The sequence below is a fragment of the Schistocerca americana genome, chromosome 4 (assembly GCF_021461395.2).
Source record: "Schistocerca americana isolate TAMUIC-IGC-003095 chromosome 4, iqSchAmer2.1, whole genome shotgun sequence".
NCBI lineage: Eukaryota > Metazoa > Arthropoda > Insecta > Orthoptera > Acrididae > Schistocerca > Schistocerca americana.
Genome location: NC_060122.1, coordinates 594,505,186 through 594,526,687, shown reverse-complemented (window position 1 = coordinate 594,526,687; position 21,502 = coordinate 594,505,186). Strand labels below are relative to the sequence as shown.

At 43.9% G+C, this 21,502-nt stretch overlaps 1 protein-coding gene across 1 annotated transcript in view; it reads right to left on the bottom strand.

Moving 5' to 3' along the window:
- The window catches only part of LOC124613639 (putative serine protease K12H4.7), a 74,837-nt gene that overhangs the window by 31,192 nt on the left and 22,143 nt on the right, over positions 1-21,502 (bottom strand). The window contains exon 4 of the mRNA XM_047142354.1: positions 14,228-14,463. Within this exon, the coding sequence (XP_046998310.1) occupies positions 14,228-14,463 (236 nt within the window). The remainder of the gene's footprint in view (positions 1-14,227; positions 14,464-21,502) is intronic.

Sequence of the window (21,502 nt, the reverse complement as noted above, 5' to 3'; positions counted from 1 at the left end):
CACTATGGGACTTAACATCTATGGTCACCAGTCCCCTAGAACTTAGAACTACTTAAACCTAACTAACCTAAGGACATCACACAACACCCAGCCATCACGAGGCAGAGAAAATCCCTGACCCCGCCGGGAATCGAACCCGGGAACCCGGGCGTGGGAAGCGAGAACGCTACTGCACGACCACGAGCTGTGGGCAGATATGTAACGCCTCAGGTGCCTGCCATTGACAGGTGATTCCCACTTCAGAAACACACTGTACCATACGAACTTGTCGTGTTTCAAGCAAACTAAATGAAACAATTGCACTGGAAACCTGATTCTTTCCTGTCCGCACCTTTTAATATGAGATTAATGACCTAAATGTTAATCAAAGCATGAATGACGTTATCGATTGGCTACGATTCTAGCACAGTGAGTGACAAGGACTGCTCAGGTGTATTCATACGTGATGCATGGCAGCGGCATGGACCGTAGCACTGTCAAGAGAAAGGCCTAGTTGCTTCCAACAAAAATATGGATCCTGCATTAATGATGAGGATTTTTGGTTCCTACGAATATTACTTTTTTATTATTTTAATCATAATGCTTTCTAACAGGTCCTGTAAACGTTCTTCAAGTGTAGGATTAAAATGGTCCGAGAATTCATGAAATGTGCAATCTTCGTGAAGCCATATTAACTAGCTATATCTCTTGCAAATACTGACCTGGCTGAAAATTTTCGTTACTGTATTAAACACGTTTACCAATTGTTTTCGCTGAATAAAAAGTTTGAATTCATCTTTTGGATCATCTAACGTCTTCATAAATAAGTTTCGATCTTGCACAGCGTAATAATTCACTGCAAAGTGCTCAGAATAAGAGAATTCCTCTTACTCCACACATAGATGTAGTGAGACTTCCCCCGAAAGTCCGACAGGTACTGTTTAACTGAAATGTTTGTTTCGCTCTGAAAGGGCTGTCCAGTTTAACGACTGACACCAGAGAGCCACTGCCGAGCGCCAAACGCCCTCAAAGCTCACGGGCACTCCCTTTGCAAACAAGCGGATCTGTTCTCGGGTTCCAGCTTTCTTGACAACCCAGGAGTTCAGATAAACACTTGTAGGAGTTCTCACCAGTTTACACAAGAAAATGTGATACGGATGAGGCTAAGATACCTGCAGACCACAGTGTTAAATGCCGCAACGCGAAACAGTGTGGGTATTCCCTTGCTACACTTCAGTTGCCGCCAAGGTACTTTCCGACTTGGAAGACCGAAAATTCTAGGTTTCTGCAGGAAAACTATTAGGTATTGGTTATCCAGGGGCGACTGATCATTTATTGAGGTTGCAAACTGAGTCCTGCAGTAATGAAGAAGATGCAATGGAAAATTCAGAATGGAGCAATATCAACAAAACGGCGGAGGAGGTAGCCTAGGGAACGATCAGCGAGACGAGGACTCAGAGATGGCCGAGAAGAATTTATTTGAATTTCATTTAGGTGGCTTATCAGCCTATTGTGGTTTTACCGTTAATGTTTCGAGAGCGTAGATTCCTAGAAGAGTAAAAAATGTGTCGGTTTGTTCTAAGTATATTTCACGAAAAGACCGTGAGATTACAGCCCACATGTAGGCTTACTGGCAATGGTTCTTCCCACAAACCATTTGCGACTGGAGCAGGAAAGCGGGGAAGTGACAGTGGTGCACAAAGTGCCCTCCACCACACACCACAAGGTGACTTCCTGGATATAGATGTAGACTGTCGTCTCAGTTTTTAGAGTAGGATCCCTGCATTCACTCTGATGTGTGTCGTCGCTTTGTGGTGTCCTAGTTTTCCATTTCATGACATGATATTTCTCATGATCCCGTTCTCGAAATTTTAAACATCTGCAGCGCGGGGTAGCCGCGCGATCTGAGCCTTCTTGCCACGGTTCGCACGGCTCCCCCCGTCAGCGTTTCGAGTCCTCCCTCGGGCATGGGTGTGTGTGTTGTCCTTAGCGTAAGCTAGTTTAAGTTAGATTAAGTAATGTGTAAGCCTAGGGACCAATGACTTCAGCAGTTTGGTCCCACAGGAACGTACCGCAAACATCTGATTGCGTATCCCATTTCACTGTCTGTCACTGTCGTATTATTTACGTCGTAACACTTCCTCTGAAGCTTCTAAAAGACGCATTCAAAAACAAGTTTTATGAAATGAAACTACATCTCATATCTCCAAAAGAAGGGCTGAATCGTAAAAAAGAAAAATGCTCAGTTTGTTGTAATACATAAGTGGTAAAACAATAAAATGTTATTCAGGTGAAATTTGTTATATACTATCTTAGTTTTGCAAAGAAGTTCTTCAAAATGCTGCTTTCTCAGACAGACTTACATATACTGTTGTCAAACCACTTCAGAAAAATAAGATTAGTGAAGATAGCATTAGCAAAGAATCACCGTCCCTTCTTATATTTGCCAATATTTTCAGAAAAAAAATTAGAGAGTCATGTACTGTAGACTTTGTAACCACTGAGTGCAGAAAAACACAGTAAGCAAACAGTTTCAATTTCGAAAAGGTCTTTCAACTAAACAGGTTACATTTATCTCGAAAGATGACTTGCTGTAGTCAATAAATCAGTAATTAATGTCGTTGAAAGTATTTTGTGACATACCATATCTTCATGCAAAAATTGAAATATTGTGGAATAAAAGTTATAGTAGGGTCATGGCTTTTACCCTTCTCTGTACGACGCAAATGAGCGTGTCACATTCAAAATATAGTACCTGAAAAAAATGTGAAACACCATGAAGACATGATCGGACGTCACTGCAACACTGTATATGCACACGTCAGCGTATATGAAAACGATTAGAGCTGCAATTCTCTATAATACGTACAACATCCACCAGACTGCGTTGTGTTATTCGTGTGTAGTGTTATTATGAGGCCCGATAGCATACGTAAGAGCTGTGAAGGCGTTAGGTATTGAGTGGTCACTGGTAAGGATGCGGAGATGCCACATACTGATATGAGACAGAGTTATCACCACCTGACAGACTTTGAAAGAGGCTCATTGACGGTCTCCATTTATCTGACTGGTCAACCGCGCAATATGCATATTAGGCATTCACATTTGACAGTGCCCAGATGGTGGACTGCGTGGGAAAGTGAGGTCAGGCATATTTGTCATCAAGCTCCCGGCCGACCATTACTGACTCCCACAAAGTAGGGTCCCGTATTATACACCAAGTGCATGGTAACCACTTCACATTTATATCTGCCATTCCAGGTAATGGGCTGCGTGCAACACTGCTTGTCATCCCACAACAATGGTTGGAAAGGTAGCACCGCAACACTAACAGCGCATCTTAGAGGTGTCGTGACTGGGAAGCAAGGACTGTCATTGGCTGTGTCACACTGTGTTCAGTGAAGAACCGCAGTGCCGTCCTATTCCGGACGAGTATCGCCGGCGAGCACGGCGATGAAGTGAGGAGAGGTCCCATTCTTTCACTGTTTAAGAGAGGCACAGCGACGTTACTAGCGGCATCATAGCGTCGGGGAGCCATCAGGCATTACCTCACGTCACGGCTGGTAGTGACTGAGACAACTCTGATGGCGTAACATTATGTCATGGATATTCTGCGTCCTCGCGTGTATCGTCTCATGCGATAGTATGGACAATGTTCGTCCACGCGCTCGACGTAACTGTAAGAACCCTCAGCATCATGTTGAGGAACTCCTGTGACCATCAAGATCCCCAGTTCTGTCCCTGACAGAGCATGTACGAGAACAGCTCGGACATCAACTCCGTCCCAGTGCCAGTGTCCAGGATATCAAGGGCCAGTTACAGCAGCTGTGGACCGGCTTGTCTCAGGACAGTACAGAACTGTTTTATGACACCGTTCTCAAGCGAATCTGTGGATGCATAGAGGCCAGAGGGGGTTAAGCATGGCACTGATAAGTGGGATAATACCGCAAATTTGTTTAAAAATTTTCCTCGGTTTGCCGGCCGCGGTGGCCGTGTGGTTCTAGGCACTTCAGTCCGGAACCGCGTGACTACTACGGTCGCAGGTTCGAATCCTGCCTCGGGAATGGATGTGTGTGATGTCCTTAGCTTAGTTAAGTTTAAGTAGTTCTAAGTTCTGGGGGACTGATTACCTCCGATGTTGAGTCCCACAGTGCTCAGAGCCAGCCATTTCGTCGGTTTTCTAATCACTGAAATAACATCACATACCCCCTCAACACGTGAAATTTCAGTTTGTTTCCTTCCTACTCTTTTGGGGCCTAATTTTTTTTTGTCAGGCAGTTCATTACATTGATGCTGCTCATCGAAGACAATAGACAACGTGTATGTGGGAAAAAACAACGCCTTGCCCACCGGACAGCGTCTCCATGGAGGGATTAAGCCGATTGTTAACTAGCGGAAGAGGGAAGGCATTACACATCAGAGAGCGGTACCTATCGCATCTGCTGCCCAAGCTTGCACCTATCACCGACTCCGTGCTGGACGAGATAAAGTGGTTCCTTCGTCCCCAGCTTTCGCAATTCCTGACTCGTGATGAGGGGGACCTGTTTACTCAGCACTTTCATTTCTACACAGCACAATTTCCCATTTTGTGAAATGCGATGCTTATATTACCTAAAATCTACGAAAATTGGTTCTACGTAGTTTCGGTCTATTGATACAAAGTCTTTAGCAATCTCACTGCTACAAACTCACGTCTTTGAGCAGTTGGTTTGCTCTCGACCGATAGTATTCGTTCACGGCGGTTGTGAGACATGTAGTCCTTCTCGTTTGGGAGTAGTTTGTCATTATTCTTGGACAATTTTTTTTCGGGACTTGATATGGTAAAGTCGAAGAGATGCTTTGTGCTGCGTTCCGACGTCGAGAAGGAAGCTGTCTTAATGTATTTACTTTGATGAAGGTTAGTTCCACGTGGCGGGGTTAGCTTGGAAGTGTTTGCTTGTATTATTCTGCGTTTAGGTACCCAACTGCGTGTTTCCGGCAGAGTAATAGGTGTCCCTCTTACAAACTGTTTGGAAGCTGGTTATCGTGTCACCTATTTCTCTACTTCACTCAGTGCCATTATGAATTCAAAGATGTTAACCAATCCTGAATTGTAAGATTAATTTTTCAAGAAATCAAAACAGTATATTGCTTTGGAAATTTGAATTTTAGAGCCGGCCGCGGTGGTCTAGCGGTTCTAGGCGCGCAGTCCGGAACCGCGCGACTGCTACGGTCGCAGGTTCGAATCCTGCCTCGGGCATGGATGTGTGTGATGTCCTTAGGTTAGTTAGGTTTAAGTAGTTCTAAGTTCTAGGGGACTGATGACCACAGTAGTTAAGTCCCATAGTGCTCAGAGCCATTTGAACCATTTTTTTTGAATTTTAGAATTGTGGGTTGGCGTAAGTCTATGGGGCTGTGAACGTTTTCTCTTGCATTTAAAGTTAATATCTCGCTTGCTAAACTCACTTCCTTTGAACTGATTTCGCCCAGAACCATATCACTCTTTGTATTTAATCTACTTGAAAGTGCTACACTGGCTGATCGATTTCTTGTTGTCGTACATAAGTTTACTACGCTAGTCACAGCCACTTTGATGAAAAGCCTCTGGACTGCAGAGTCGGCACCGAAAATTATAAAAAATAATAAGTAGTTAGATTCCCTGGTGCTGATAAAACGTTGTTCATCGTGTGCTTGACTACTGACTGCTGCTGTGAGACTTCGTGTCGTATCACCTAACTTTTCTAGTACTATTTTACACACGACGGGCATTAGGATTTTAAATGACCACTCTTAAATTAGCTATTTCATCCTTTCTGAATACATATACTGGTAAACCAGAACGTAATGACCACCTGTCTAATAGCCGGTATGTCCAGCTTCGACACGGGTAGCAGGGGCGGCGTGTCGTGGCATGGAAGCAATGAAGCCTTGGTTGGTAGCTGGAGGGAGTTCGCACCACAAATATACACACAATGAGGCGTAGCGCCGTATACCGATCCTGCCTTGGAGGCGGTTAAGTGGGAGATGTGTCTCAGAGGTGGATAGTGACAGATGGTGACGCTAGACTGGACGCGCACGTAGTTTATGTATCAGCCGATAGAGGACAGTATTGGATAGGGGGACTGTGATTTTAGTTTCGATTGTGACCGCTAGAGTGCTCTAAAGTAATAGAATGTTTTTCATAAACTGTTCTAGTATTTTCATAAAGTGTTATTATTTCCTTTTTTAATGTAAAATGTTATAAATATGTTTTATCAGTATGAATGATGCGTCAGTGTGGTTTAATGTTAATATGAAGATAATTGTTTAACGAGTTATGTAGTAGGATTTAGTGTGGGAACATTTCAAAAAATATGGATATGAAGAAAGGGGATTTTTGTAGAATAGATTTGTAAAGTAAGTTTATGGTAAAGGGAAAGTTAATTCAGGTATAAATAACAATAGTAAATAACTTTATGCATAAGCAAAACTTCAGCATATCAGATAATTACGTCGGTAAAAAGTGCAGTCGTTAGATTTACTATTTTGTGATTGGTTATTGATGAAAAGCGCGGACTGACGCGGGAGAATGTTGTTTTGGTATTGGCTGTTGAGTAAACTGACCAATGGTAAAGCAATATTCTTCGCGCGCCTTTCTCTGCTGGTAGAGAAGACAGAGTATTCTAGAGAGGAGTCGAAGCCTAGCATTGAAAGAGATCGGACCCGTGCAGTAGTAGTTCCGATGGAAACGATAAGTTGCCGGATCTAGCAGTGTTTCATACATCAAAAGTGTTGGAAAGTGACGGCATAATTATTCCGATGTGTGTGTAGAAATTTAGGAATTTTTAAGTGAATTTTGTGACAAGAGAAGGCATATATTCCGCGTGGCGTATTGAGCAGGTCGGTGGCTAAAAACTGTGACTGCATTTGGTACCGACAGACTTAATATTTGGCGAGCATTATCGATCTAAAACAATTAGTATTTTTGTAGCTATTACGTTTTCGGGAAATGCAACACCATAAACTTGCTAACGTGAGTGAAAGGGATTGTGAGTGGTTGTGTTAAGACTAGCACGGGCTTGGCAGTGATACTTGTTTACCTAAGTTTCAGAATATATTAATCGAGGACAAAATTTCCAAACTTTCATTTCGTGTTTCTCCCGAAACGTAGATTAGTGACTTAAATTGCAGCCTGGTTCACGTCGAAGTACAGTAGGTTTCACTCGGCTTTCCTACTGATGATCTACTGAGACAATGTTCACAGATAGGTGCAGGTTCGTCGTAAAGGGACGGAAAGAACCGCGCCGCCGCAACAAGTCACGTAATTCCCTTACATTTCGGGCAATGGGCGATGAGCTCTGACGCCACATTCAATCACATCCCAGTTGTGATCGATAGGGTTCAGATCTGGTGAGATGGAGGACAGCAGATGATTTGAAACTCGCCACTGTGTTCCTCGAACCAATCCATCACACTCCTGGTCTTGTGAAATGGCTCATTATCTTGCATCTTGCTGAAAAATGCCGATGACTTCGTGAAACATAATCGTCATGACGCAGTGTACGTGGTCTGCATCCAGTGTACAGTGCTCCTTGGCCGTCATGGTACCTTGCACGGGCTCCACTTGACCCATGGATCACCACGGGAATGTTTTGCAGATCACAACGAAGCCGCCGCCAGCTTGTCTCCGTCTCCTAGTACAGGTGTCAAGGAGCTGTTCCCCTGGAAGACAACTGATCCGCGCACTTCCATTGGCATGAGAAAGTTATTGGGATTCAAAGGCCATGAAGAGCTCTGTCGCTCTGCGACCTCCAGAGACGATGGTCACGTGCCCATTTCAGTCGTAATTGCCGTTATCATGGTGTTAACATTGACACACGCAGGGGTTTCCGGCTTCGGATCTCCATCGTTAGGAGTGTTTGGTCCACTGTGTGTTCAGATAGACTTGTACTCCGCCCAGCATTAAAGTCTGATGTTAGTGCGGTACATTTCTCCGCCTGTCCTGCTTTACCAGTTTGCCCAGTCTACGACGTCCGACATCTGTAATAAGGGGTAGCCGCACAACCCCACGACTTCTGGACTTGGTTTCACCCTAGTTTCACTTCGAGCTGAAGACACTCACCACAGCACTCCTAGAACACCCGACAAGTCGTGTCGTTTCAAAAATGCGAGCCTCCAGGCCATCACAATCTGCCCTCGTTCAAACTCAGATAGATCGTGCGCCTTCCCCATTGTACACACGGACGGCAATCTCACTGATACTAAATGCTCCCTGCGTGTGTCCGACTAGCAGTCATTCCTCACCAGGAGACGATGCTAAAGCCTGGGCTGATTTATATCGATAGTATGTCGGTGGTCCTAATGTTCTGGTTGACCAGTGTTTGTACACAGCGTGGATACAGCCTACTGCACAGCTGGAGACAAGAGGCGGAAAGTTAACACTTGTTCAGAGTGTGATGAGATAGGTAGGCTCCACATTTTGCGTTGTGCTGAATTTTAGGAACGTGTATGTTGTATCCGTGTTTTATAAGTCTGGTCACATTAGAACTAAGTTTGTTTTCTTGGGTATTAGAAATACGCATTCTGTATATCTTCAAAGTGTCAGGGTTTATTTGTCACTGACTACGAGATTAATCTATGCTGTTTCTTTCACACTCAACCTTCAGTGTCTATGCCAAATAAAATCGTTCCTGATACTATATTTGTATTGTTGATGTGTTAATAATAATAATAATGGAGCTGTGGGGGAGTCGCTGGCGTCATTGATTCTATTATCTAATAGGGACACTAATCCCGTTCGTTCTGGCATGCACGTTCTCTCTTTGGTTTTTCTTTTCTGGCCGCTATTTAAGCGCGGCACTTCCAGCTATTGTCTCTTGGTTTCCCGCTCCGGGCCCCTAGTGGTCGTGGATTCTCGTCGTTTGTTGCTACTAACGGTGGGTTTCTGTTATTTCTTTGAAGTTGTGCATTGTGTGTGCTTTTTGTGTGCCGGAAACAGTAATTTGTATGTGATTATCCCCGCCGTGGCGGGAATACGGAATTCAGCCTTAGTGCCGGTATATGTTGAGTAGAGGTGTCAAGAGTGTAAAACACTGCTCAGTGACGGGAGTACTAAGCTTTAGTAGTGTGAAGGCTGCATGAGTCATTCTAGGATAGTGCGCAGGCCATGTTTAGTGTGAAGACAGTGTGCTTGTAATTTTACTTGAGTATCTTATGATTTATTCTGTGGTCTTAATTTGAAGGGGCCGTGACTTTGGTGTCTTGTATTGTTGGTTTTCAGTGCTCTTGGTTGCGCAGGCCATTAACTTCTCCAGACCGTATGCTTGTTATTGGGGTCTGCCTGTAAGAGTAAAATATTATGAGCTGTTAGAAATGAATAATTTTTCATGCTATTTGTTTGAGGTCTTGCATGTGATAAGGGTATTAAATTTAAAAGGGGCCGTAACTCTGAAATAAGATAGTTTGTGTTGTGTCATTTGGTTTGGTTGTCTGTCTTGTTTTTTTTTTTTTTTTTTTTTAATGTTCCAGTGTGCTACGAGCGGCGGGCACAATCAGTTCCGGACTGACCAGTATAGGGGACGGCGCGTTGATTGAAACATGTTCCGACTGCATTAGTTCGGCCAGCTACGTCTTGCTGACGCTCGGCGCTACTTGGCTGTATCCTGTCAGAGTCGCTGCTCGCCCCAGTAGTTGACAGAAGTTGAGTATTCTCTTTTGTAATTATTTGGAGATTCCTGTCGTTAATGTGTTCAGGCTGCGCCAAGGTGCGTCCCCTGTTCCTAGTAGTTTGGTCACTCTTGTATCAGCCGGCCGGAGTGGCCGAGCGGTTAAAGGCGCTACAGTCTGGAACCGCACGACCGCTACGGTCGCAGGTTCGAATCCTGCCTCGGGCATGGATGTGTGTGATGTCCTTAGGTTAGTTAGGTTTAAGTAGTTCTGAGTTCTAGGGGACTTATGACCACAGCAGTTGAGTCCCATAGTGCTCAGAGCCATTTGAACCATTTGAACTCTTGTATCAGGGTGGGTCATCCGTTGGGGTGTGCCTGCTGTTGCGTGGAGCTTAAACTGCCTGTTAAGATAGCTGTCTTTCTGCCTAAATATTGCTATCATACTTCAAAGGCCCCCCCCCCCCCCCCCATGAACCATGGACCTTGCCGTTGGTGGGGAGGCTTGCGTGCCTCAGCGATACAGATAGCCGTACCGTAGGTGCAACCACAACGGAGGGGTATCTGTTGAGAGGACAGACAAACGTGTGGTTCCTGAAGAGGGGCAGCAGCCTTTTCAGTAGTTGCAAGGGCAACAGTCTGGATGATTGACTGATCTGGCCTTGTAACAATAACCAAAACGGCCTTGCTGTGCTGGTACTGCGAACGGCTGAAAGCAAGGGGAAACTACAGCCGTAATTTTTCCCGAGGGCATGCAGCTTTACTGTATGATTACATGATGATGGCGTCCTCTTGGGTAAAATATTCCGGAGGTAAAATAGTCCCCCATTCGGATCTCCGGGCGGGGACTACTCAAGAGGATGTCGTTATCAGGAGAAAGAAAACTGGCGTTCTACGGATCGGAGCGTGGAATGTCAGATCCCTTAATCGGGCAGGTAGGTTAGAAAATTTAAAAAGGGAAATGGATAGGTTGAAGTTAGATATAGTGGGAATTAGTGAAGTTCGGTGGCAGGAGGAACAAGACTTCTGGTCAGGTGACTACAGGGTTATAAACACAAAATCAAATAGGGGTAATGCAGGAGTAGGTTTAATAATGAATAGGAAAATAAGAATGCGGGTAAGCTACTACAAACAGCATAGTGAACGCATTATTGTGGCCAAGATAGATACGAAGCCCACGCCTACTACAGTAGTACAAGTTTATATGCCAACTAGCTCTGCAGATGACGAAGAAATTGAAGAAATGTATGATGAAATAAAAGAAATTATTCAGATTGTGAAGGGAGACGAAAATTTAATAGTCATGGGTGACTGGAATTCGAGTGTAGGAAAAGGGAGAGAAGGAAACGTAGTAGGTGAATATGGATTGGAGGACAGAAATGAAAGAGGAAGCCGCCTGGTCGAATTTTGCACAGAGCACAACATAATCATAACTAACACTTGGTTTAAGAATCATGAAAGAAGGTTGTATACATGGAAGAACCCTGGAGATACTAAAAGGTATCAGATTATATAATGGTAAGACAGAGATTTAGGAACCAGGTTTTAAATTGTAAGACATTTCCAGGGGCAGATGTGGACTCTGACCACAATCTATTGGTTATGACCTGTAGATTAAAACTGAAGAAACTGCAAAAAGGTGGGAATTTAAGGAGATGGGACCTGGATAAACTAAAAGAACCAGAGATTGTACAGAGATTCAGGGAGAGCATAAGGGAGCAATTGACAGGAATGGGGGAAATAAATACAGTAGAAGAAGAATGGGTAGCTTTGAGGGATGAAGTAGTGAAGGCAGCAGAGGATCAAGTAGGTAAAAAGACTAGGGCTAGTAGAAATCCTTGGGTAACAGAAGAAATATTGAATTTAATTGATGAAAGGAGAAAATATAAAAATGCAGTAAGTGAAACAGGCAAAAAGGAATACAAACGTCTCAAAAATGAGATCGACAGGACGTGCAAAATGGCTAAGCAGGGATGGCTAGAGGACAAATGTAAGGATGTAGAGGCCTATCTCACTAGGGGTAAGATAGATACCGCCTACAGGAAAATTAAAGAGACCTTTGGAGATAAGAGAACGACTTGTATGAATATCAAGAGCTCAGATGGAAACCCAGTTCTAAGCAAAGAAGGGAAAGCAGAAAGGTGGAAGGAGTATATAGAGGGTCTATACAAGGGCGATGTACTTGAGGACAATATTATGGAAATGGAAGAGGATGTAGATGAAGATGAAATGGGAGATATGATACTGCGTGAAGAGTTTGACAGAGCACTGAAAGACCTGAATCGAAACAAGGCCCCCGGAGTAGACAATATTCCATTGGAACTACTGACGGCCGTGGGAGAGCCAGTCCTGACAAAACTCTACCATCTGGTGAGCAAGATGTATGAAACAGGCGAAATACCCTCAGACTTCAAGAAGAATATAATAATTCCAATCCCAAAGAAAGCAGGTGTTGACAGATGTGAAAATTACCGAACTATCAGCTTAATAAGTCACAGCTGCAAAATACTAACACGAATTCTTTACAGACGAATGGAAAAACTAGTAGAAGCCAACCTCAGGGAAGATCAGTTTGGATTCCGTAGAAACACTGGAACATGTGAGGCAATACTGACCTTACGACTTATCTTAGAAGAAAGATTAAGGAAAGGCAAACCTACATTTCTAGCATTTGTAGACTTAGAGAAAGCTTTTGACAATGTTGACTGGAATACTCTCTTTCAAATTCTAAAGGTGGCAGGGGTAAAATACAGGGAGCGAAAGGCTATTTACAATTTGTACAGAAACCAGATGGCAGTTATAAGAGTCGAGGGACATGAAAGGGAAGCAGTGGTTGGGAAGGGAGTAAGACAGGGTTGTAGCCTCTCCCCGATGTTGTTCAATCTGTATATTGAGCAAGCAGTAAAGGAAACAAAAGAAAAATTCGGAGTAGGTATTAAAATTCATGGAGAAGAAATAAAAACTTTGAGGTTCGCCGATGACATTGTAATTCTGTCAGAGACAGCAAAGGACTTGGAAGAGCAGTTGAATGGAATGGACAGTGTCTTCAAAGGAGGATATAAGATGAACATCAACAAAAGCAAAACAAGGATAATGGAATGTAGTCTAATCAAGTCGGGTGATGCTGAGGGAATTAGATTAGGAAATGAGGCACTTAAAGTAGTAAAGGAGTTTTGCTATTTGGGGAGCAAAATAACTGATGATGGTCGAAGTAGAGAGGATATAAAATGTAGGCAGGCAATGGCAAGGAAAGCGTTTCTGAAGAAGAGAAATTTGTTAACATCGAGTATAGATTTAAGTGTGAGGAAGTCATTTCTGAAAGTATTCGTATGGAGTGTAGCCATGTATGGAAGTGAAACATGGACGATAAATAGTTTGGACAAGAAGAGAATAGAAGCTTTCGAAATGTGGTGCTACAGAAGAATGCTGAAGATTAGATGGGTAGATCACATAACTAATGAGGAAGTATTGAATAGGATTGGGGAGAAGAGAAGTTTGTGGCACAACTTGACCAGAAGAAGGGATCGGTTGGTAGGACATGTTCTGAGGCATCAAGGGATCACCAATTTAGTATTGGAGGGCAGTGTGGAGGGTAAAAATCGTAGAGGGAGACCAAGAGATGAATACACTAAGCAGATTCAGAAGGATGTAGGTTGCAGTAGGTACTGGGAGATGAAAAAGCTTGCACAGGATAGAGTAGCATGGAGAGCTGCATCAAACCAGTCTCAGGACTGAAGACCACAACAACAACAACTTCAAAGGGATTTCACGAGTGAGTTAAGTGGAATAAGTCACTATATAATTGGTGGAATCCCATTGTTTTATGATCTGTCTATTGGTCTAAGGTTCCCGTTGGGGAATTTGCTCTTTTACTCAAAATTTGTTATTTAATATACTGTCCTGTTGCTTGTTTCACCAATGGGGATTTAGTCCCGGTAAATTCCTGTTAAATTTGTTGGCAATTATCCTTGTCATCTATATTTATCTTGGAATATTTGTTATTTAATTAAAAGTAAGGATCTTTACATATCTTATTTCATTCCATATAGTCTTGTAAAGACTGTATAAGGCTTTTAGTTATATTTGTTTCATTCCATATACTCTTGTAAAAACAATATAAGGTTTCTAATTATATTTGTTATTGGTGACTATTGGAATGCCGGTTTTGTAAAAGATTTTGTAAAACTGTTTTTGGGGGTAGGTGTAATAAATCTTTGTGAACTACAAGCCTATGTTTGAGTTTTCTTGTGATTGCCTTCTGTGACTGGCTTAAAGATCGTAAATTCACGGCGCAATAATAAACATAAATGTTTCCATACATTTATCATTCCTCTGTTAAATTTACTGCATTTTGGTGCCCAATGTGGGGCCGCTTGCGTATCAGTTCCTCAATCACTTTGCCGAGCCTGTGGTGGCTTCATTGGCTACTCAGTTTCTCAGTTAAGATCAATACAATATATGTGTAGTTTTACACTTGTCTTTCTAATTGATGAAAATACCAAAAAATTGGAAGAAATATCACTTGACTATTCTTTTCTGAATCCCGAAAGCACTCCTGAAATTTGAAATACAAAATGAAGAATCATAACGACGCAGGCAGCTGTTGCTAGCGCCCAGAAGGTTACCTGGGAAGTTGGCCTGTGCGAGGACGGGTCCGCTGGAGGCGACGGCTCCGTCGATGATGTCCGGGTAGCGGAGGCGCGCCCAGGCGGCCAGGTTGCCGGCGTACGAGCCGCCGAACACCACCCACTTGGCGGCGCCCAGCTGAGGTTTCTCCTGGCGCTGCTGCCGGATGAAGGTGGCCAGGTCTTCCAGTGCCTGCGTCGAGTTCAGGTAGCGCAGGTTCGCCGCGCTCGTGTCGCTGCGGAAGCAAGTATAAGCCAATGGAGCGACTTTGTCTTGTCAGTGACAAAATTTAATTATTCTGCTCGTATCTGATAAGGACACATAGCTAATGCTTTGGCAATAAATGTATCTAGTGTTTCCGTGAAATATAGGGTTTTCATAAATACCTCTGGGGTTTCAGAAGACACACAGAAAAATGATGCGTATCAATGAACAGAACATTTCCTCAAGTTTCGATCCATAATAGGCGCTGTGGCGTAGTTGCTCCAGTAGGGACAGGCGTGCCAGAACATGAAGACATGATGTCCACTCCAACTGCCGCATCATTTAGTATACGGCTGGAGAAAGGCAACTGAATGAAAAGATTTGCATAGCGGGCTGCTGTCACCGCGCCAGAATGACCTGCACACGATTGTTGACTTTCCCGACGTCACAGATCGCCCTCGTATTGAACACCTGTAATACATCTACATCTACATCCATACTCCGCAAGCCACCTGACGGTGTGTGGCGGAGGGTACCTTGAGAACCTCTATCAGTTCTCCCTTTTATTCCAATCTCATATTATTCGTGGAAAGAAAGATTGTCGGTATGGGCTCTAATCTCTCAGATTTTATTCTCATGGTCTCTTCGCGAGATATACGTAGGAGGGAGCAATATACTGCTTGACTCCTCGGTGAACGTATTTGCTTGAAACTTCAACAAAACCCCGTACCGAGCTACTAAGCGTTTCTTTTGCAGAGTCTTCCACTGGAGTTTATGTACCATCTCCGTAACGCTTTCGCGATTACTAAATGATCCTGTAACGAAGCGCGCTGCTCTCTGTTGGATCTTCTCTATCTCTTCTTTCAACCATATCTGGTACAGATCCCACACCGTTGTTCAGTAATGAAGCAGTAGGTGAACACGTGTACTGTAACGTACTTCCTTTGTTTTCGGCCTGCATTTCCTTAGGATTCTTCCAATGAATCTCAGTCTGGCATCTGCTTTAACGACGATTAATTTTATATGGTTATTCCATTTTAAATCACTCCTAATGCCTACTCCCAGATAATTTATGGAATTAACTGCTTCCACTTGCTGACCTGCTGTAGTGTAGCTAAATGATAAAGGATCTTTCTTTCTATGTATTCGCAGCACATTACACTTGTCTACATTGAGATTCAATTGCCATTCCCTGCATCATGCGTCAATTCATTGCAGATCCTCCTGCATTTCAGTACAATTTTCCATTGTTACAACCTCTCGATATACTACAGCATCATCCGCAAAAAGCCTCGGTGAACTTCCGATGTTATCCACACTGATGAGCCAAAATATTAGACCACTTGTTTAACAATTTGTTTCCCCCTCTCTGGAACGAAGTACATCACTGATTCTGTATTTCATCGATCCGACAGTTTGTTGGCAGGTTTGTTGATGTATGTAGCGTTAGATGTCTACGCGCAGGTAATGTAATTGGCGTAAATAACGGGCCTTGATTTACGTTGGCGGTGATGGCGTCCGATGGTGGCCCAGATGGATACTACAGGATTTACTTCAGGCGAATTTGCTCACCAAGACATCAACGTAAGTTCACTGTAATGACCCTGGCTCCGAGACATGGACAATTGTACTGTTGAAAGATGAAATCCCCGTCAGAGAAGACATAGAGCATTAAGAAATGCAGATGGTTCGCAGCGGTCAACGTGTCTTCGATTACAGCCATAGGTCCCATGCAAGCGCAGGAGAATGTCTCCCATAGCATATTACTCCTCCCACGAGCCTGCGACCGTGGCGCGCTGCACGTTTCGCGCCACCGTTCACCTCGATGACGGCGTTTGTGGAGACGGCCTGACGCCGTCAGCAAAACTGTGATCACTCGAAGAGCCGACACGTTTCCTCCACTGATCGATGGTCGATTCCCGAAGGTCTCGCGCCAACTGCAGTCGTGATTAACGATGGTCCTTGCATCAACATTTGAACACGTAGGGGTGATCTGCTGCAGAGGTCCATGTTCACCAATGTACAGTGAACGGTGTGCTCCGAAGCACTGCTGCGTGCACCAGCATTGTGCTCTCTTGGCAGAGATGCCACAGGTCACCCTATATCCCACTTTACAGAGTAGACAAGCCTCCGAACCCCAAGTTCTGTGAAGAATACTGAACGTCCAACCATTTAGCGCCTAGTGGTAGTTTCACTGTCCTCCTACCTCTTTCCGCAGATGCTCACGCCAGTAGCACGTGAAAATTCGACCAACTTCGCCATTTTCGAGATACTTGTTCACAGGCTCTGAGTAATAATAAATCTGCCGTTTGTCAGAGTCGCTTATTTCAATGGATTTTCCAATTTGCAGTCCGTATCTTTGATAGGGTGGTTCCCCGTCCGTGTTTGCTCCACTTACAAATGTTTGTTATCACGTCACGTGCCCGCAGCTTCACCAGGCGGCATTCAGCGTCGCGGTGTGCAGTGATCATAATGTTTTGGCTTATCAGTGAATGAATTAAAACTTGTAGAGATGTTCTGTCCACTGATATGTGTTGTTTTTCTGTATGCGTTGTAGTTTCCACCCAGCCATCTTCTGGAATCCCAGAAGCACTTACAAGTAACTCTCTACGGATTCCTCCAGAAAAATGTAAGCGTACTTTAAGGAACGAAAGTATTACTTACGTGTTTATTTTACATTTAATAATTGATCAGACATGTTGTAAATTTGGAAGTTTGTGGTAAGGTATTATGGGAGCAAATTGCTGAGGTGTCCCTAAGCCTACACACTACTTAATCTAACTTACGCTATAGACAACACACACACACACACACACACACACACACACACACACACCCATACCCGAGGGATGACTCGAACCTCTGACGTGGGGAGCCGAACGGACCGTGACAAGACGCATCTGACCACGCAGCTACCCCGCGCAGCAGACACGTACAATCTTCAGTTTAGCACATGGTTACATCAAATGTTCAAAATGTTCACCATTGGCAGCTACACACATAACAGAACGACGAGCGGACGCTGCAACTACGTCAGTCAGCGTTACAGTAGAGAACGCTGCACATGTCGCTGTAATCCCCTGGCGAAGTTCCTCCAGCGTGTGTGGCTTACGTCGATAGACGTTATCTTTCACAGTTCCCCACAAGTCCATAGGTGTTAGATCTGGGACCATGGAGGGAACTCAGTGGGTCCTCTTAGTCCAATCCAATCCCCCGGCAAATTGTGATCCAGGAAAGCTCGAATTGACAAGGTGGTAGGGCGGTGGCGCCCCGTACTGTTGGTAGTACACCTCTTCATCAGCTACATAAAGCGCATGTATACCTGGCAAAATTGATGAGCGTAACATTTCCAGGTACACTTCTTCAGTGACAGTAGCATCAAAGAAAAAGGGTCCTACTAAGCCCTAGGTGATAGTCCACACCACACGTGAAAGCCTGGTAGATTGACCGCTTTATCCACATAAACATGCGGATTTCCCGGTGCTGTTATGCCGATTCACGGTTCCATTAAGTTTAAATTGTGCCTCGTCACTCCACACTATATTTGTCACAAACTGTTCGTCGTCAGTTTCCATTTGCTGCTACCATTCGCAAAATTGCTTTCGGCGATCAGGATCGTCATACTTAATCGCGTGCAGTAATCGTGGAATGTAAGCTTTCCACTTTGCAGCTTTCAGAATTCTTCGTACACTTGTACTGCTAACCCACATTCACGTGCACATTGCGTAGCAGACTTCTGTGAAGAAGTAACAAACGTTTCCAAAACGAGAGCCGTCGAAGCACGACTTGTAGCTGCACGTTGTCTTCCTGATCTTCCTTTGTGAATATCACAAATCGTTCCATGCAACTGAAACTTGTCAATGATGCGTTTAATTGCTAGCTGGCCAGTGTGCCGAGCGGTCCTAGGCGCTTCAGTCTGGAACCGCGCGACCGCTACGGTCGCAGGTTCGAAAAAAATGGTTCAAAAGGCTCTGAGCACTATGGGACTTAACTTCTAAGGACATCACACGCGGCCATGCCCGAGGCAGGATTCGAACCTGCGACCGAAGCGGTCGCGCGGTTCCAGACTGTAGCGCCTAGAACCGCTCGGTCTCCCCGGCCGGCCGCAGGTTAGAATCCTGCCTCGGGCATGGATGTGTGTGATGTCCTTAGGTTAGTTAGTCCCATAGTGCCATAGTGCTCAGAGCCATTTGAACCATTTTAATTGCTAGACGGTTTGGTGGTTCTGTTTCAAACTCCCGATCCACTGATGTTACACTTCAACGGCATAATCAAATTTGAAAAACCACTTCATAATACATTTTCGTTGCTCGCATGTCAAGCGTGCTCCAGCCATCTTGTTTTCTCAATACCGAGATGAAAGTGTGAGATACTAACATCTATCGAGCCATGACCACACTACAACAGAATGGCTCTGAGCACTATGCGACTTAACTTCTGAGGTCATCAGTCGCCTAGAACTTAGAACTAATTAAACGTAACTAACCTAAGGACATCACACACATCCATGCCCGAGGCAGGATTTGAACCTGCGACCGTAGCGGTCGCTCGGCTCCGGACTGTAGCGCCTAGAACCGCACGGCCACTCTGGCCGGCTCACTACAACAGACTCGTAACTCAAATCGAATGACAATAGCGATATCTGGACAGAGCATAACAAAGAGTGTATACATTTTTCTGGCGGACTCTGTATTTTGACACGTTTGGCTGCATCATACCCCGCTTCAGCTGGCCTTCAACACAGCGATGTCCTGTACTGTAAAGTCCTATACTGTAAATTTAGGGTGTCTTAACTTCGATTTACTTTTCTACAATAAAACATATATTAAAAGCTGTGTACGAAAAAAGGAGACTTTTTTCCTTCCGGTTCGTCAGTTATGTCCCTCTGCATGTATCCTGAGCACAAAGTGAAGCCGATTCAAGTATATTTTGGGCCAGGGAATTAAATAGAAGTCACGGGAAATCAGATTACTCGAATAGCCGAGGAACCACTGAAACGCCTTTTCTTGCCAAAAATTGGTTGTTGAAGACTGCCGAGTGACAGGGTACATCGTCATGCTGTAGTACTCAGGTGCGTGGAATATCTGACATTACACCTGCGTACTTCAGCTTGAGGCTTTCAAGATTTTTCGATAAAAATTTGTACACAGTTTATCCTGAAGGTACAAATACTTTCTGGACTATACTCTGTCGGAAACCAAACAAACATTGTAAGCGTGGGCTTCCGCGGCCGTTGTCTTCTTCAATAAAATTCTTCAGGGTATCAGACCGCATCGTCATAATTTTAAAATGCGCCAACGTTTCGGCCAGCGTTGCAGCTAGCCTTCATCAACGTGAGTTAACGTAAGGCCCTGATGAAGGCTAGCTGCAACGCTGGCCGAAACGTTGGCGCATTTTAAAATTATGACGATGCGGTCTGATACCCTGAAGAATTTTATTGAAGCAAACAAACATTCATTTGATTTTGGATTTACTCATTATTGCTTACTGAGGGCGGGGAGACTTGCTGTGTGCCAGTCTCGACTTTGGCTTTTGATCTCGGGCATGCAATCGAAAATACTTGCCTCAGACTCTGTGAAATATGACTGAAAAAAAAAACTGCTCATACTGAGAAACGCGCAGTGAGCTATCTTGCGAGACAGGGAGGTGAGCCAATCACGAATCGCATCCGCGCGGTTTATTAAGGGCCGTGGGAGGTACACAGAGATGCCTGACTGGGGTTTTTAGGCGGTTTCTCGCATTCGTTTAGGCAAATGCTGGACTTTTTCCACAAGTGTGCCTCAGAGAGCACGGTACACAAGCAATTACACGCTATTCGCTGATAGCTAGTGCACAAGCCTTGTATCCTCTAAGGTGATTCCGCACGATGCTTTTTTGGTGTTCAACTTCGCGCGTATGCATAAATTTCTGATAGAAGAACTATGCTTGCACGTTAGTGCATGCATAATTTCCTGGAAATGCAGGCAGTGAGTAGAGTAAATTGCTGCCCGCATTCGGTGAGAATCCTTACCTTTGTAGTAAATGACAGGCAGCTGGGGCCAATGAGAGTTTGACTGTATAATGCGTTGAGCTCACAATGTGAAGCGATTTATTTGCATTAATGTCTGGTGACTCCAAAGGAAGCACGCTTAAGTTTATACATGATTACAGACAAAGAAAATTCATATGGAATACCGCTTATTTGAATAAAAATTTGACATGTGATGCCCTGAGCGTCAAGCCTCAGATAAAGTCTCCGATCATAATACTGTAAAGTTACAGTACGTTTCGAAGTAGGAAAAAAGAAAATAAGCCAGAAATTTATGAAAGGTATGAATGAAAACAGCGGCCTAATATTCATATTTTGGCGCCTTAGAAACATAGCAACAGTGGAGCCTGACATCTGAACAAAAGAAATGATGGGGTATATGTAGCTCCCCAGCAAACTATTAGAAACAAAAATGAAGTACACTGATGATGAATAAATACAAAATTGAAAAACATAACGGCCGTTCTAGTGGATGTTGGCGTCTATGAAATTCCCAGATTTATCGAGTCCGAAGATGTTATTCTACACATCATCTTTGATGATTAAATCCAAAGAAGCATTAAAAGTTAATTAACATTCTCGAATAGAAACCCCCTCTTAAGTATTTATCAGTTTCAGGTATAGTCACTGAAATATTTTGTTTTCAAAAGTGGAATAAGTAGTTCAAACTGGTTTATAAGTCGCTGGTTAGTAGCTGACGAAATTTTATTGGCAGCCTCATCGGTGCAGTTTTCCAAGCAGAAAATCTGAAATGTCGCTGTGACCTCCTTCTGAAATTTACAAACGAAACGTTGCCATCCTTCGGTATTTCTCGTACCTCTATTATTTAGAACCTTCTTTACCTACAGTAGTTTTTGCGTTTTCTTTTTCTGTGACCTTTTCTTCACACTACACTCAACTCAAGCAAAGAAGTGTATTCATAACAAACTACGTAGTGCGGTAACGCGTGAACAAGAGAACGCCCATGTGTACGTGCAGTCTTTCAACAAATTTTTGTGTGCCATTTTATTCTCGTGAGTCTGTGATTGCGCATGTCAAAAAT